Here is a 15,008-nt window from a genome sequence, read left to right as displayed (position 1 = left end):
TAAGGGACCACTAAGGCCTATATAAAAGCATCCAAAATGCAGCAGGTCATAGGACATTTAATATTATCTTCTAACTCTAGAAAGAAACATATTTCTCAAATTATTCTTTTAAGAAAGTGTTAGTTATAAATTGCCAGTTCGGAAGATGATTCGAGCATTATATTTAACCTTACAGAGTCTTTTTCATATTATTATTTTCTTTTTTGTGTACCTCAAACAGATATCGGATACTTTTGTCACTGCCCTGAACCAAGGCCTGATCCAGTTTGAGCTGAAAGCTGATATTCACATTATTGTGTACATGACTCAGCAAACTTTGGGTAAGTTTGTTTGGAACCTTAGCATATCATTTCTGCACACTTGGACCAATATAATTGTTGCATTTAAAAACCTTCTGCAGGAACATAAAAAAGTGTTCAAATAGATGTATGCCAGTTTAGTATGGTATGTCTACAGTGTATTTGTTTTGCTCCGTGTCTTTCTTTAGATGATTTGACATCGAGTTCTACCCAAACACTGAAAAAATAAGACAAACACAAAAGTATTCCCTGTGAGATGTATATGATACTGTATATTACAGGATTTAAATATATTTCACAGTGAATCAGTTTTGCACCTGAGGCTGTGAGACAGTAGTTTTCTTTTGAAGTCAGCCAATCAATGATATGATTGACAAATAAGGCATTTGGTATGCACTGAGGAAATCGGCAGGGTCACCTGGTCATTAGCATAACGCAAAAACTTGTCGATCAACCATGTGTGCCTTTACCCTTTTCATCCACCAACGGATCTGTCTTCATTTGTGTCTGCATACAAAGGTCTGAGTTGCCTTTTAAAATGATCCACAAAGGTCATAGACTTCATAGTGTTCTCTCTGAAGGAGAGAAAGATGGGAGGTGGGGGAAATACTTTGAATATTGCATCTCAGCATTTAAAAAGCCATGACTATGCATAAGCTACCTGCATGACAGACCCCAGGGAGAGCCAGTAGACCTCCTAAAGGTTCCTTTTAATACCCTGAGGGGATAATATGCAGAGAGCAGCTCTTTAAACTGTACCTGCAGTTGTTACATGACATGGGGTGATGAAAGTGATCGCTTTGAAATTAGACATGGTTTTGGGACAAAAAGAAAGCATTATCTTGGTCAAAATGTGATGCTCATTTATTGTGTTTGTTTTTCAGCACCACTTGTGGATTCAAACTCCATCCATAGTGGGTCAGCCATGCTGATGCTGCTCACCGTGGTGTTTGTTGGTATAGCGGCATTCTTCATCTACAAGTTCAAAAGGTGTGTTCACTTAGATAAGAAAGTAAATTGTATTGAATTCACCTGTAAATCACAAACAATGTATCTTTGTTGTTGATGAAAACCTTACACAGCTGCTCCGCTATCTCCCTGTCATTAGGAAAATCCCTTGGATCCATGTTGAGACTGAGGACAGTCATGAGAAGGAACCGGAGGTGATCAGTACAGTGGGTCAGAACGACAACATGTCCAAGGTCAAGCTCAGTGAGTTTCCCTCTCCGAAAGAACTCATGGAAAAGGAGCTGGAGGCTAGGAGCAGAGGTACGTAAGCAACACATTTACAACTTACCACCATTAACTCTGATTATGTGACTATACAGCATTTTAAGCAGAGGTGGAAGACATATTAAGATATTTTACTTTAGTAAAAGTAGCAATACCAATATTTTAAATTCTCTGTTACAAGTAAAACTCCTGCATTAAAAACCTTACCTAAAGGGATACTTTGCTGATTTCAAACCAGCTATGTGTCATATTTGTTTTGGCAGTGTGTTAAGATGAACGGTGTGTGGCTTCCCTCCATGGCGCCAGTGCACGGAACGCCCAGTGGAGGTCTGCATCATTTTGTGTCTCGGCAGATCTCCACGCTATGGAGGGAAGCCAAACACTGTTCATCTAAACACACAGGCAACAAAATTATGACACAGAGCTGGATTTAAATCAGCAAAATATCTAAGTAAAAGTGTGTAGGTATTATCAAGAAAATGTAGTTACAGTATAAAGGTAAAAAAAACTCATTATGCAGCCACAATGGGTTCTGCAGGTACCAAATAAATGTAGTGGAGTAACAAGTACAATATTTCCCTTTTGAAATGTAGTAAAGTAAAAGTATAAAAGTACATACAGAATATTAATATCTGTGTCCTGCTCAGACACTCACAGGATTTAAAGGATGACTGCCACTGTAAGAGACTGATACTGATTAACATTACATTGCCCTAAAACACATAACTGAACATATGTTTTGAATAAATTGCACCTGTATTTTGGTTTTGAGAAAAAAATAGATTGTTTTAGATAGACAGTTTTATTTATATGACTGTACATTGAAGTGCAGCACACCTGTATAAGGTGCTGGAACGTGTTTATCAATGCAATATGTCATACTTTTGCAAATTGCACGCCACAAGCAGTAACCAGATATCACGATGGCAAGTTAACTTTTTGATTGCTATGGCTGACATCCACCGTGATGGCTTTTAGATGAGAACTATTCGGTCCCTGCAGACACTGTGAATTATTTGACAAAAGTTTCATTGCAGTGCTCCTGACAAAGACATGTGGGCTGCAGGCCGTTTTCTGGTCACTCAGCACTTTGGCCATTATTCATTTCTTAGCTGTTCCTACGTTTCCAAGTCCTAGCTGATCTGAAACAAATGAACTCCTTTTCGGTTGCTTTCTAAAGTGTTTATTTACAAAAGGGCAGAGCAGCATGGGACCTTTTGATTTGGTGCTCGCTAGATTAAATGAATTTTCAACCTGCTGTTTAAAGATTTCATTAATACTCTGAAGCTTGCTTTGATTCTTATCCAGTCTCATTTATGCTGGGATACAAGCCTGTTGTATCCATTTAGCAAAGAACATAAGATCTATCTGCTAGTGCAGGCCGCTGTCCAGTAATCATTCATCTATTTTGAATATTGCCTTCATTATTCACTATTACATTGTTATATATTGCTATTACATCCTTCTGAAATGGTACAGAATTATTTATTGCCTGCAAAGTAGATCTTGCTCCAGCTAGTGGAAACATGTCCCCTACCAGAGGAAAACATTAACCAGTTTTAATTTAATTAATGTCTGGGATCAGTGATTTTATGTGTTTTCATTTTAGTCCAAATGGCTCTAAGGCCGGTTACACACTGCACGCGTCGCGCGAGCGTGTCAGCCGCGTGGCTTGTCCGTTTATATTTCGGCTCCCATGTTAACAGGTTAGAGCTTACACACTGCCGGCGTGAGACGCGCGGCTCACGCGCGGCTCGAGACGCGCCTGAGACGCGTGCCTGCTAGAAATAGAACCGACGCCTATTTTTCACGCGAGACGGGCGTGTTGGAAGCGTTCCAGGCAAAATAGAGTAGGAAAATATGTTTATATGTCATTTAGACACCCACATATGCTAATAAATGACATCTTGATGTTTGAAAGTCTAGGTTTTGACATCAAAGTAGATATAAATGTAATACAAAATTTCAGAGAAAATATTTTCAAATGTTGCACTGGTCATACAGAACGAAATATTCTGTAACATATTTTGCAGTCAATACTGCCGATGTTGTCTTGCTTTAATCAAATCAGTAGGCTATATATAAAGGGTAGTAGGATAGGCTACGATAACAACGTGAGTGACGGTCCAACATCAGATAGGCTGTAGGCTCTTTACAGCTACACAGACAGCCCACTTACCCATTTTTCAGAGTTTGAATCTGTCGGCGCTATGTCCCGAGATCAGCCTTCCCTGTATCTAGCAGTAGGAGCAGCACCGCGTCAGACACGCTTCTGGTGTGTAGGACACAGAAAAATCCACGCAGCTGACACGCAGCTGAGACGCAACAGAAACGCCACGCTCGCGAGACGCGTACAGTGTGTAACCGGCCTAAGAAGGAGAATTGTCACTGATTCTATAAAGGTTATGTTATGTTACATGATTTAAACATTTAAAACAGGATTTGACATAAAAAAAAATGTAACTTAATGATTTATGTTAATACAAATTGGTTCTGAATGATTAACATGAAGCTCACATGGGCTCGTGTTTCATAATAAGTAGAATTTTGCAGTTGAGTTGAAATAAGGTCTTTTTAAGCATAAAAGATATTCATGGCAAGGTAGGAGGTTGTTAGAACAGGTCTATGGACCAATTGAGTCAGTATTTTCCAATTCAAGAGACACAAAATAAATAAGAAAAAGTGTTATTTACATAACCACAGTTCTCTGATAGACATGAATCAGTCTCTTGCTAGACCACCCTCAATGCTCATGCACTGTGAGGAAGAGTGGTGTGAGTATTTATCAAACCTCTAACAATTATACTTAAAGTGTTACATTAAAGATACACCTTAGGATTAAAAAAGTTCTTAGCTGAGTGTAAAAAATAAAACTAAATTGTATTAACAGCCAATCAGAGACAAGCATGTATACCTACATCTGCTTTACTGTTTATTCCTTTAAATATCCTTACATTTTACTCAGTGATGTTATTCGAAACATTTGTCATTACATTTTTATCTGTGTGAAATCCCTAAAGCAGCTATAATTAATATTTTATTAACAATGTATGAAATGACAATGTGAAAGGGGTCAATCATATTTTCTTAAGTAAATACAAATCACTGCATTTAAACTACTGACCCAGTTGAGAGATAAAAGGGCCACCTTTGAATAAACCGGTGTCTGCACATTCTAAATGACCCCACTTGGCAAAGGGATCCTATCTTATCAGCCCTTGAGGCCACGTTCCTTTGAAACAACAGGGGGCTTTTCAACCAATATGCATGGCTTATAATTAAATGTAAAAGCTTGTACAACTCATTTGATCTTCAGGAAAAAGGATGACAGAGAAAGCAAGATTGAACTTTGAGTTATTTGGTTTGTGTTAAAGGCAGTTATTCCTACAGCCCAAAATCAATGTCATTTAGATAAAGCAGAAATACCATAGCAGTTGTGTTTGCAAAGAGTCTCTTTCATTATCATATCATCAAAACAAGCAACTTCTGATGTGCATGTGATATCAAAGCAGCTGACTGTCCCTGTATTTTTTTATTATTTGTTTGCATGTTTTCAGGAGGAATTGGAAGAAATATGGAGAGAATTGTTACAAGGGAATTCCCAAACTGTACTAATGTGTAAGACTCTGTTACTGAGTTAAGTTGCTGTGTTACAATTGTGCTGAAATAGTTTGCTTTTTTGGAATTTGTTTTGTTTTTTCGAATTAATTTCACGCCGATAGCTGCGATCATTCAAAGTAATGTTTTTAACCCACATGGATAGAGTATCTACTGTATAATACCTAATGAAGATCAATCCACTGAGCCAGACTCTAGGGCCTCTAGTTTGAGGGCAGTGAATTGATAAAATTGGTTGATACTGTTACCCAGCACAAAATATCCAATTAGCATCAAGATTCCCTTGCTCTAGTATTTTATGAATATTCAGTTGCCATTGTCTACTGTTGATGAACGCTTTACTGCCTTTGACATATAATTTTTCTTAACTAGGATCATGTCAGAATAGGAAAAACAGACTGAGTTGTTGAAATAATATACCTCAAAAGCTATAAAAAAAAAAAAAAAAAGTTAAATGAGAAAAGCACCATTAAATTATTGGGTCAGTACAAGAGAAATAAGGTATACGCTTTACTGTATATGTGTAAAGGCTTGATCAGGTTACATTAAATTCAGCATTGAATGACAGAGAATGATCATGTCTACGATATATACTAGGACATTTAGGCCAGTAGGCTATACAATTCGTCAAGTGTAACCTTTTAATTTTGTTTCTATAATTCAGTTTCTTTATATCTAGAATAGATGATACAACCCAAACAACAAAATGCTTGTCTCTTTAAGGCGGAACACATCTTGCTTTGCCTCCATACCAGAGAAATATAATTAATAGATAATTTAAGTCATAATTTTATTACATTAAATAAACCACTTTGCGCCCTGGATAAACATTAACATTTACCGCCCAATAACTAGAGGTCTTTGAGTTGTAAGTATACACTAATGAATATTGATATAAAAAAGGAAATCTGATTGTTGAATGCTTATAAGACAGACATATGTAGTTGGTTTTGCTCTGTAAGATAACATGGTGCTTTCAATGACTGTTTCTCAGATGATGGTACGCTACAAAAATGTGATGTATGGACATGAAAGCCTGGCCTTAGAGGTGGACATACTGTAAACCTGTACATAGAAGAAGATGGAATATAAATATATCCAGTAGCACCATTCTACTTTATTGTAAAGCCAACTCACTGAACAGTCAGTAGTATGTGTCTTTGATCTTCAGTCTCAAAAGCTGTATGTCCTCTTTTTTATTTGCTATTTTATAGTAGCATGCCCTAATTATCTGTGATAAAAGATATAAATTTAGGGTGAGCGAGTACTGTAAATATATAATGGTTGGTTTTAAAGTTTACACATTAAACAAATTATTAAACACCTTGTAGTCTAGTTGTGCAATTGCCAAAAGTTGTGCATGATCTATAATATTGTTCATTTTTGTCTATGATATATAAATTGTCTTGTTTTGAATCATGTTTCTTACTGTGAACAAATTGCCATTTTAAAATTGTTCAAAATAAATGTATTTTTATATGAAATTATGTTTTTTCTATTATACAGTTTGTGTTGTAATGGAAGCTATACAGTATTATAGTTTAAACTCTTTAAAAGGATGCCAAGACAGATTCAGTGTATGAGAAATGTCTGTGTTGTCATGACATAAACCTGAAAACAAAGAGATCCATGAAGCGTTTTTACAACATTGTCACAGTGTTATCTAAAACTCAGGTGCTTTGTAACAGTTGCATATCAGTCTCAGCAGTACAGTTTTAATGATCCCTCAGAGGCTCTGAAGTCAGCTTTAATGGGCAGAAGTGTGATAACACCCATGTGAAGATTCCCATCTGACACTTTAACTGAGCTTCATTCCACCTCTATCAATCTATCAATCAAGTTGCCAGTTACAGTTGTTTTTTATTTAATAGGGAACAGTTACTGAGGCTGCAGTCAAATGATAAAGATTTTGTAAAGAACTACTGGCGTTCTATTGCTTATTCTCCATCCTCAGATTTAGAAAAAGACAAACAAGCCTTTTACATTAAAATGTCAGAGCAAGGTTGGAGGACAGAACTGTGTGGCTGAAATGATTCTTCACAAAGCTGCAGCAACAAGGCCCTTGTTCCTCTGTTTTGCATTTTGTTTGCTACCTCAACAGCTTTCATATCACACACCAATCTTCATCACTCCAACAGCCATCAACGCCCCGAGAGTCTTATTCTCACTCCTGGTCTCAGTCTGAATTAACACCAAGGCCTTTCTCTAACTGCCCTGGGATGTTCGGTGGTACACAATCAAATTGAACGGTGACAATCACTAATGGATGATTCGCTGCAGTCAGACACTGTAATGTAGCACTCAATGAAAGGAAACATGCTCATCAATTTCACACTGTGGCTAACACAATATTGCTGTGGGTTATTGTTGTGGGACATTTTTAATTCAAGGTGCTACCCAGTCTGGGAAAATCTTTCTTGATTTTGTGTGTGTGTGTGTGTGTGTGTGTGTGTGTGTGTGTGTGTGTGTGTGTGTGTGTGTGTGTGTGTGTGTGTGTGTGTGTGTGTGTGTGTGTGTGTGTGTGTGTGTGTGTGTGTGTGTGTGTGTGTGTGTGTGTGTGTGGATTTCCTGGAGAGGGGATAATTAATTTGTTCACAGTGGGAGAGCCAAGGAACTAGCCCATTAGAATCTCTCCAGGCTACTTGGTGCTTTTCATTGTCCTCCCGCTCGGCCCCATTGTATCATGCAAATGGATGCACTGAAACTTTGAGCGTGCAAAGCAACACGTGTTAGAGACAAAGCAGCAAAAGCCACAGATTTGGCGAAGTGATAGTGCCCGTCGATCAAAAGTACCAATTTGTTTCACCTTTTATGAAATCTGTTCTGTCGATTGACTAAATTAAAGGTCAAATACAACTATATGCAGCAGTCAACTACATGGATTTTACCAGATCGAAGACAGCAGAAATAGGCTCTTAATGCTTTTGGGAAATGAGTTTAACAACCAGCCACGCTGCATCAATGTTGTGTTTCTGCTTTATTCTGCAACCATGGTTTCTCCTGCAAGATCAAATGAAAAACAGAGTATCAACCCACTGCATAATCGTTCACTTGTAATGAATGGGTCTTCTATAGCATCTGAGAAACATAATATCCTGCAGTTCACATTTCTAACATTGAATTTTTTCCTAATTAAGACATATTTTTAATATCTTGAAAGAGATAAAAAAAAAATTTAAAAAAAATCATGCAATTTTGTTCACAATCGTATTCACAGGTTGATTATTTGGACTTGACAAGAGTTTTGTTAAATAAATAACAATCACGAAATAAAACTCTGATGATCGGCGTGGAGAGACAGTGTTCGTCTGATGATGAGTAGGCCTATGAGTTTATTTATGCTTCAGGCTCAACGGCAGGATTGGAAGGAAGAAGTATGGAGAAGCCTCCAGTCAATTTGTCTTACTGACATATGATGCTGACAACACTTAAAAAGAAAAGTTTGATGAAGAAGAACTTCAGTACTTATCCCAAAGAGACAGCAGCTGACCAAAGCTCTGTGCGTAGGCTGAGCCTTGTTGACAGGAGATACGTCTTCTCTATCTCTGTGTCCCTCGCAGCAAAGGAGATGAACAAATCTGCAGCCTTTTGTCTGCTGCGTCCTTGGGGGCGAACTGAGAACAGACTGCAGGCTCCTCTGCGTTACTGTAAACTGAGAAAATGCCATGTGGAGATGCTGGTATCACCGTGGTAGATAAACAGTCCAGAATTAAGAAAACGGTGTAAAAGGAGTTTCCATTCAAACCTGGTGGTTTCAGTGTTGTCGTACTTCATGTAAGAAGGCACCACAACCTTCACAGTGAGATCAGTTTTAAAGAAAAACAACAAAAACATGAGAAATGTTTTGTAACTGTGTCAAGGAGCACAAGTCTTTTAACTTTATGGTGGTGAATCTCGAACACAAACAAATAGCTAATCAATCTCGAACTAATAGGTAATTAAATGAAATACATATGTAGCACTTTTTACTGAATTACAGCAAGTGTTGTTGCTGCTGTACTGTAGCTTCTTTGTTAACAGGAATTATTCCAAAAAATTACATTTAGTTTTCTTTATAGAAACCACAATGTACAAGAAATGCTCTGGGCAACAAAGCAAAACAATGAAGCACGTTTAAAAGCCATTGCCTTGTTTAACAGGCACATTGACTTTAAATGAAAATATAAGATTGCCACTTTAATAATAATCCATATGCATGATTTAGATGAGACATAGTGTATAACCTAGTTGTACAGTAAGTAGGTATAACATGTATCATTCATTCCAGTGGCACTAAAATGACTTATTTGAGTCTCCTGAACAAGAGGGATTGCTCAGTTTCTCATATACTATATACACCTATCTAGTATATCCACTTCTCCATCTTCTGTCCTTTTTTTGTTATGACATATGTAAGATTTTGAGCGGCAAAGAGACAGGCTTGATGGAATACACAGATCTGGGCCTAGGAGCCCTCGTTCATCTCCTGGATATTGCAAGCTTTCATTTGATGAGAATCTGGTGATAAGATTTTCTGATTGTACAGAGCTTAATGAATCTGCTTCCCTCACTGTCTTACTCAGATAAGCTATTTCCACAGTTAAACAAAGTAAACTTCACAAACACAAGCCCAGAGAACCAAAATAGGAGCATATTTTGAGATATTATTATACATCACTTCTGTCCCGCTGTTTAATAATTTCATATTTGAGCAGATGCAGCTGTAACCAGATGAGACAAATAACTTTTACTTCTTCCATTAGGGATGTACATTATTTACATAAAAAGATCAATGTCCTTGCAAAAATACAAGTATTTTCAGTCAAAAAGTGTCCCTTTTCAAGAAGCAAGTATAAATCTGTACAGTCTCCTCAGAGGGATTAGGCAGCACAGTGTAAACTGGTCCATCCATGCATGGGTAGCAAAACACTTGAGACCATTCATTGTGACTGTGGTTTCGTAGCTTGCTGGAAGTAACTGCCAAAGAAGATGTATTGCTTTCGAGTTGGTCATAGACTCTCAACATTAAAACACATGGGGCGCTTCATCAGAGAGCTTGATGTCTGTGTGAGATGGCAGGTAGCCTGACAAGGGAGAAGAAAGGAAAGCGACAGAGGAGGAATTTTATGTACCCATTTGCATACGGGGGTATTTTTGCAGGCAAACACATTTATCTTGGACGGGTCGATTGTTTAGCTATGGGTAGAAGTAAATCAACTGGAACCTCGTAGATATTTCTTGATGAAAATGCTTTCACCACGCCACTACTTTCCTGATGCACTAATTATTTTATTGGGTCAAATAATTCACCTAGACATTCTCATCACTTTAGCTCGCACTTGATTGTGCTTCACTTACCTGTGAATACTAATACTTTGCTGTGACAAACTCAGGTTGGCAAATCCATAAATATACTGCACATAATAACTATCTTGGCAACTCCTGTATGATAATACAGAGGGAGGAAGAATAGCATCAGCACTAAACAATAAGTGAATATCAAGTATCTCGTTCCCGTCAGGGAGCGTCAACTTGTGACCACTGTTCCTCTTTGCCAGTGCAGTTTTTAATATACTTTCACAATCTTCGTGACAACTTCATTTCCTGAAGGGTCAGTTCACACCATTTACAAAAAACATGTGCTCTTACTTAACCCTGATATATAACAATTTGTATAAAAATAACTATGCTGATGGTTTGGGCTTTATTTATTGAAGTTGTGGGATATCTGTCTCTGTGATTCCTGCCACAACTCAAACACAAAGGGGATGAATAAAAATGTTTGTGGTGCTCATAGCATTAAAGAATTACATTTTAAAAATTCAACAGCAACAAGTCTTTCTAGAAACAATGTTCTGGTTAAGGCAGGGTCACATTAGCCTTCTGTTTGATCAGATGGCCCCTAAACAAGGATATGGTGTCGAAATTTTGGTGTGGTAAAGGAATATTTTCAGAGCAATCATCGAACTGTAATTGAACAAAACAAGTTGATTGCACGTTGCTAGGTAGTTTGTTTTTATTTATATGTCATGCCAAACATTTGGCCCATATCCCATGGGATTACAAGACACTGCTATATACAGTATCACACATAACACACTTCAGATTAACTCATAGACAAAACTAAAAGAAACATTATATGTACTTGTATGTACTCTCAAATAACATATGTTCATGTGTAAACTGCAAACATGTTGTACTCTGAATATTAGAGAACGGAAAATAAATGCTAAGAGCTTAAAGTTTTTCCTGATTAAAGGCTTTTTTTCCTTGTCTCCCAGGCTTTCTCTAAGTAACTGGCTAACGTAAATGTTTTGTATGTGAATAATAGCCAACTCAAGTCTTCTGTACTAATTAACAAAAATAATGACTGTATTTTTAAGCAGTGCATCACTGTTTCTGCAAATTTGCAAGGAAAAGATCAAGAAGAGGCCAGGAGATCGCAACGGAACAGGAAAAGCTTGCTTTCATTTGTCACGCGCACAATATGGGCTTCAATTGAAGTGATGGAAGTGTAATGTGACGATGCCTCTACGGCTTTACTCTTCATAGGTGTCACTCTGAACAGTTTTTCATAGGAATTACTTTATAGTTATGAAATAGTTGGATACCTCAACCCCTGGTAAAGTAAAACCACTACCACCAGATACAACTTAAGGTAATTGAGAGAATGATTTTTTTGTCATTAGGATAATTTGGCCCTTTAAGTAATTCTGTAGTTTTTTTATGACCAGTGCACCAACATTTTGGAAACTGCCCCTTTTGTTGCATTGAAAACAATGCAGGTGGTGATTACCTGACCTCTTTCAGAGGTGTAATACCACAGACTGAATAATTACTTTGACAAGTGATATAATAAAACACAACATAAAGAGGAATGACTGTAGCTTTAAAGGAAGACATGATAATACCTCTGCCTTTTGAATCCAACTGTACATCCACATTATCCAGTGAGGTCAGCTTGTCCCCCTCAGGGTTTGGGATGGCTATGGAGGTCACTGTCGGGATGACCTCTTGTTCTTTGTCAGGCTGCTCTGCGGTGTATGTGTTGATGCCCGGGATCTTCCTGTAGGTCATGCAGAGGGGGAAAACGTTTGAAAAAAAAGGCAAAATAATGGAAACCTGCCATCAGGTCTGTTTCACTAATGCTTTCACTAGGCATAATGTGTCACCCACTATTTTTAACTGTTAAAGATGGGAGAGGATTGCTTGAAAGCTGGAAACTAGGGCATTTTGCATTCCACAGGGCATTGCTCTCTCACTTTCATATTGTTCACCTCCGTTTTCAATCAATTTTTTATCCCCTCAGATGCACCCCCAATTCTGCTTAAAACTAACATCTTGCATTTCTAATTTCAGAGTCTCCCCTTGTGATTTTGTGCCGCAGCTGGTGCAGTGACATTTGAGGCAGCTTTATAAACGAAAAGTTGATTTCTTAATGTAGTAATTAAGATCTTGAGAGTTAAAGTTAAGTGATGTTTTACTTTATAATGAGTAAAATTCTACAAACTACAGAGGAACTAAACCATTCCCCTATGATTGGCATAGGATTACCTGCTGCAGAGGATGCTATTTACTGTATGTCCCTCACTGTATAATATATGTTGTCTCAGGACTTATCTCCTCAACCTTTCCTGCCATTCTGCAGAGTATGCCTCACCTAGGATGGCTGTGTTTAGCATTTCCGAAAGGTCAAACCTCACATTGTCAGTTAGATGAATATTGATAACTGCAGGACTCTGACATCCATTCAGCACTCTGGGAGAATTGATTAGACTGTCATTCTCTGTAATATTCTGCAGATTGAGACAGAGGAGAATTGTCTTACTCCTCAAGCTATTATTGTGTCGCGAGTGTCCGTAACTCAGAGATATATGGAGTCTGAATACTTCTGGAAAGTTTAAGGAGTTCAGCAGTGAGGTGCTTGCTTGTAGATAATGGGGCAGACTCTGTAAAAACGCACACACACACAAACATACACACAAACAAAACAATAACATCTATCTTATCGTAGATATATGCAATGATGAGTCTGAAAATCTGAGGATTGATCTCCACACATTCTTTTACAAAGTTCTTCTGTGCCTTGTATGCGGAGACAATATATTACATCCAGTATACTGTACCTTTTAAACTTGTATATTACAAAGACAGCCAAGCCCATCAGTACGACTGACACAAGCATGATGACTGCAGTGCTGCTGTGGCCACTATCATCGCTGTCTACAAGAGGAGCTTTGAAGGAGAAAGAATGAAATGGAAATTGAGTACACATGCAAGCCAAATAAGGATAAATGCATATGTTTTATCTGACATCAATATAAATTATATAACAATGGAGCATCACCGCTGTCTTGTTATGCCGACAAAATTACAAAAATCAGGACAAAGAGCTTAATGTCCAATCAACACTTTATCGTTTTCTTCATAGTTTACTTTATCAAGAATAAACCACTCCCTATCATTACTGCTCTCCAGGGAGTTAAATATACAAACAATACACCAATAGGATAATTAAAACACATTAAAAAGTCAAGATTTCAGTTTACATTTGAAAGTCTGTAGATTAATTTGTGTTTACATAGACTTACTAGTCATCTTCACTTCAAACCTGGAGGGATTGCACAAAGTTTAGCCTCAAATAACAGAGAGACAACCACCTGAAAAACCACCTCTCTCCCAAAAATGGATTGGACTACTATTTGTTCAGGTAGGTGTGTGGCAGAGGCAGCAGACTCACCTGGAGATAGCTGCGTGGCGAACACATTCACCTGCACCCCAGGTTTGAGTGTGAACTGGATGAGGTCTTGGTTCAAAGCACTTAGCAGAATCTGAGAAAGCTATGAGGAGGAGTGACGGAGCAGAGAAGACTCAGTTAGCAGCGGCTGCACAGCAATATTCCACAGTCATCAATATTTCAACTGCAGTCATTCCATCCAACAATCTGAATTATGAATCTGAATTTTTGCTTCCTTCTAAAGAGGAGCAAACGTTGATATGACATACAGAAAACCAAACCTGCTGCACCAAAACCCGGCAGGCTTTCAATGGCAATGGAAACCCTATCAGATAAAATGGCAGCCTGCTTATAGAGTGGCAGTGACATTTATAAAAAATAATAATCATCTTTTACGATTTCAATCGAAACAGGGAATTCTTCATGTGGTTATCTTTTTCAGCATACCTGATTTACCGATCTAAAAGTTCTGTGGGGCAAATCTATTCAAAATCAAAGTATGTTCTAATATCATAAAATTGCTGCTTTAATTTTTCCCCTAATGTGCCTCAAGTTCCCATGCTTTTCACACCTAAATGAAGCAATCATTTAACAGGAGACCAAAATGCCTTCCCAGAGCCCATTTGAGTCCTTAGCCATGCCTCACTAATTCCATCTCGCTCTTTCTAAAATCTTTCCACTGGTTAAAATTAGACTACTCTACACAGTATGAATAATTACTTTTTGTTCTAGTGGCATATCAGGGTCAGTAAATCTATTACACATTTTAATAAGCTGCTCCACACATACACTTACCAAATGCATGTATGTATGTGTGGGCGCACGCTCACTCAATGCATCCACATTGCAAGTCATTCACTGGAGATGAGAGTGGTGAACTGAAGATTTATTACCCTATTGTCTGTGAAGTTCTGCCAGGTAATCAGACAGGCTTTAGATAAATACATCTCTTTAATTCCCAATCCAGGCCACCTGCCCCAGTTTGTCTTCTTTCTCAATGCCAATTATATGATGCATCAATGTAATTAAATACCTATTAACTTAGTTCAAGACTTACTGAGAGCCAGCAAAATGATGTTTACTTGTGATACATCGATGTCCTATCCGTTATGATGAATACATGAGCTTTAGTTTAGCTGGTG

At 37.8% G+C, this 15,008-nt stretch overlaps 2 protein-coding genes across 3 annotated transcripts in view; one reads left to right on the top strand and one right to left on the bottom strand.

Annotated features, from left to right (window-relative positions):
- sorcs3b (sortilin related VPS10 domain containing receptor 3b) overlaps positions 1-6,473 on the top strand; it is a 44,356-nt gene extending 37,883 nt beyond the window's left edge. Inside the window, exons 24-27 of one of the 2 annotated variants that reach the window (XM_039784651.1) lie at positions 221-320; positions 1,184-1,289; positions 1,408-1,568; positions 6,145-6,473. In XM_039784651.1, coding sequence (XP_039640585.1) covers positions 221-320; positions 1,184-1,289; positions 1,408-1,568; positions 6,145-6,182 — 405 coding nt within the window. In that variant the 3' untranslated portion in view covers positions 6,183-6,473. Of the gene's footprint in view, positions 1-220; positions 321-1,183; positions 1,290-1,407; positions 1,569-5,089 lie in introns of both variants that reach the window. The other variant, XM_039784650.1, reaches the window with a different exon arrangement.
- Positions 6,474-8,108: 1,635 nt separating this feature from the next.
- LOC120548334 (VPS10 domain-containing receptor SorCS1-like) overlaps positions 8,109-15,008 on the bottom strand; it is a 47,879-nt gene continuing 40,979 nt past the window's right edge. The window contains exons 24-27 of the mRNA XM_039784514.1: positions 13,870-13,969; positions 13,256-13,364; positions 12,041-12,195; positions 8,109-10,213 (exon numbers count right to left, since the gene is read on the bottom strand). Coding sequence (XP_039640448.1) covers positions 10,155-10,213; positions 12,041-12,195; positions 13,256-13,364; positions 13,870-13,969 — 423 coding nt within the window. The 3' untranslated portion in view covers positions 8,109-10,154. The remainder of the gene's footprint in view (positions 10,214-12,040; positions 12,196-13,255; positions 13,365-13,869; positions 13,970-15,008) is intronic.

This window comes from Perca fluviatilis, chromosome 19, assembly GCF_010015445.1.
Source record: "Perca fluviatilis chromosome 19, GENO_Pfluv_1.0, whole genome shotgun sequence".
Classification (NCBI taxonomy): Eukaryota; Metazoa; Chordata; class Actinopteri; order Perciformes; family Percidae; genus Perca; species Perca fluviatilis.
This window is presented reverse-complemented; position numbering and strand designations above follow the sequence as displayed.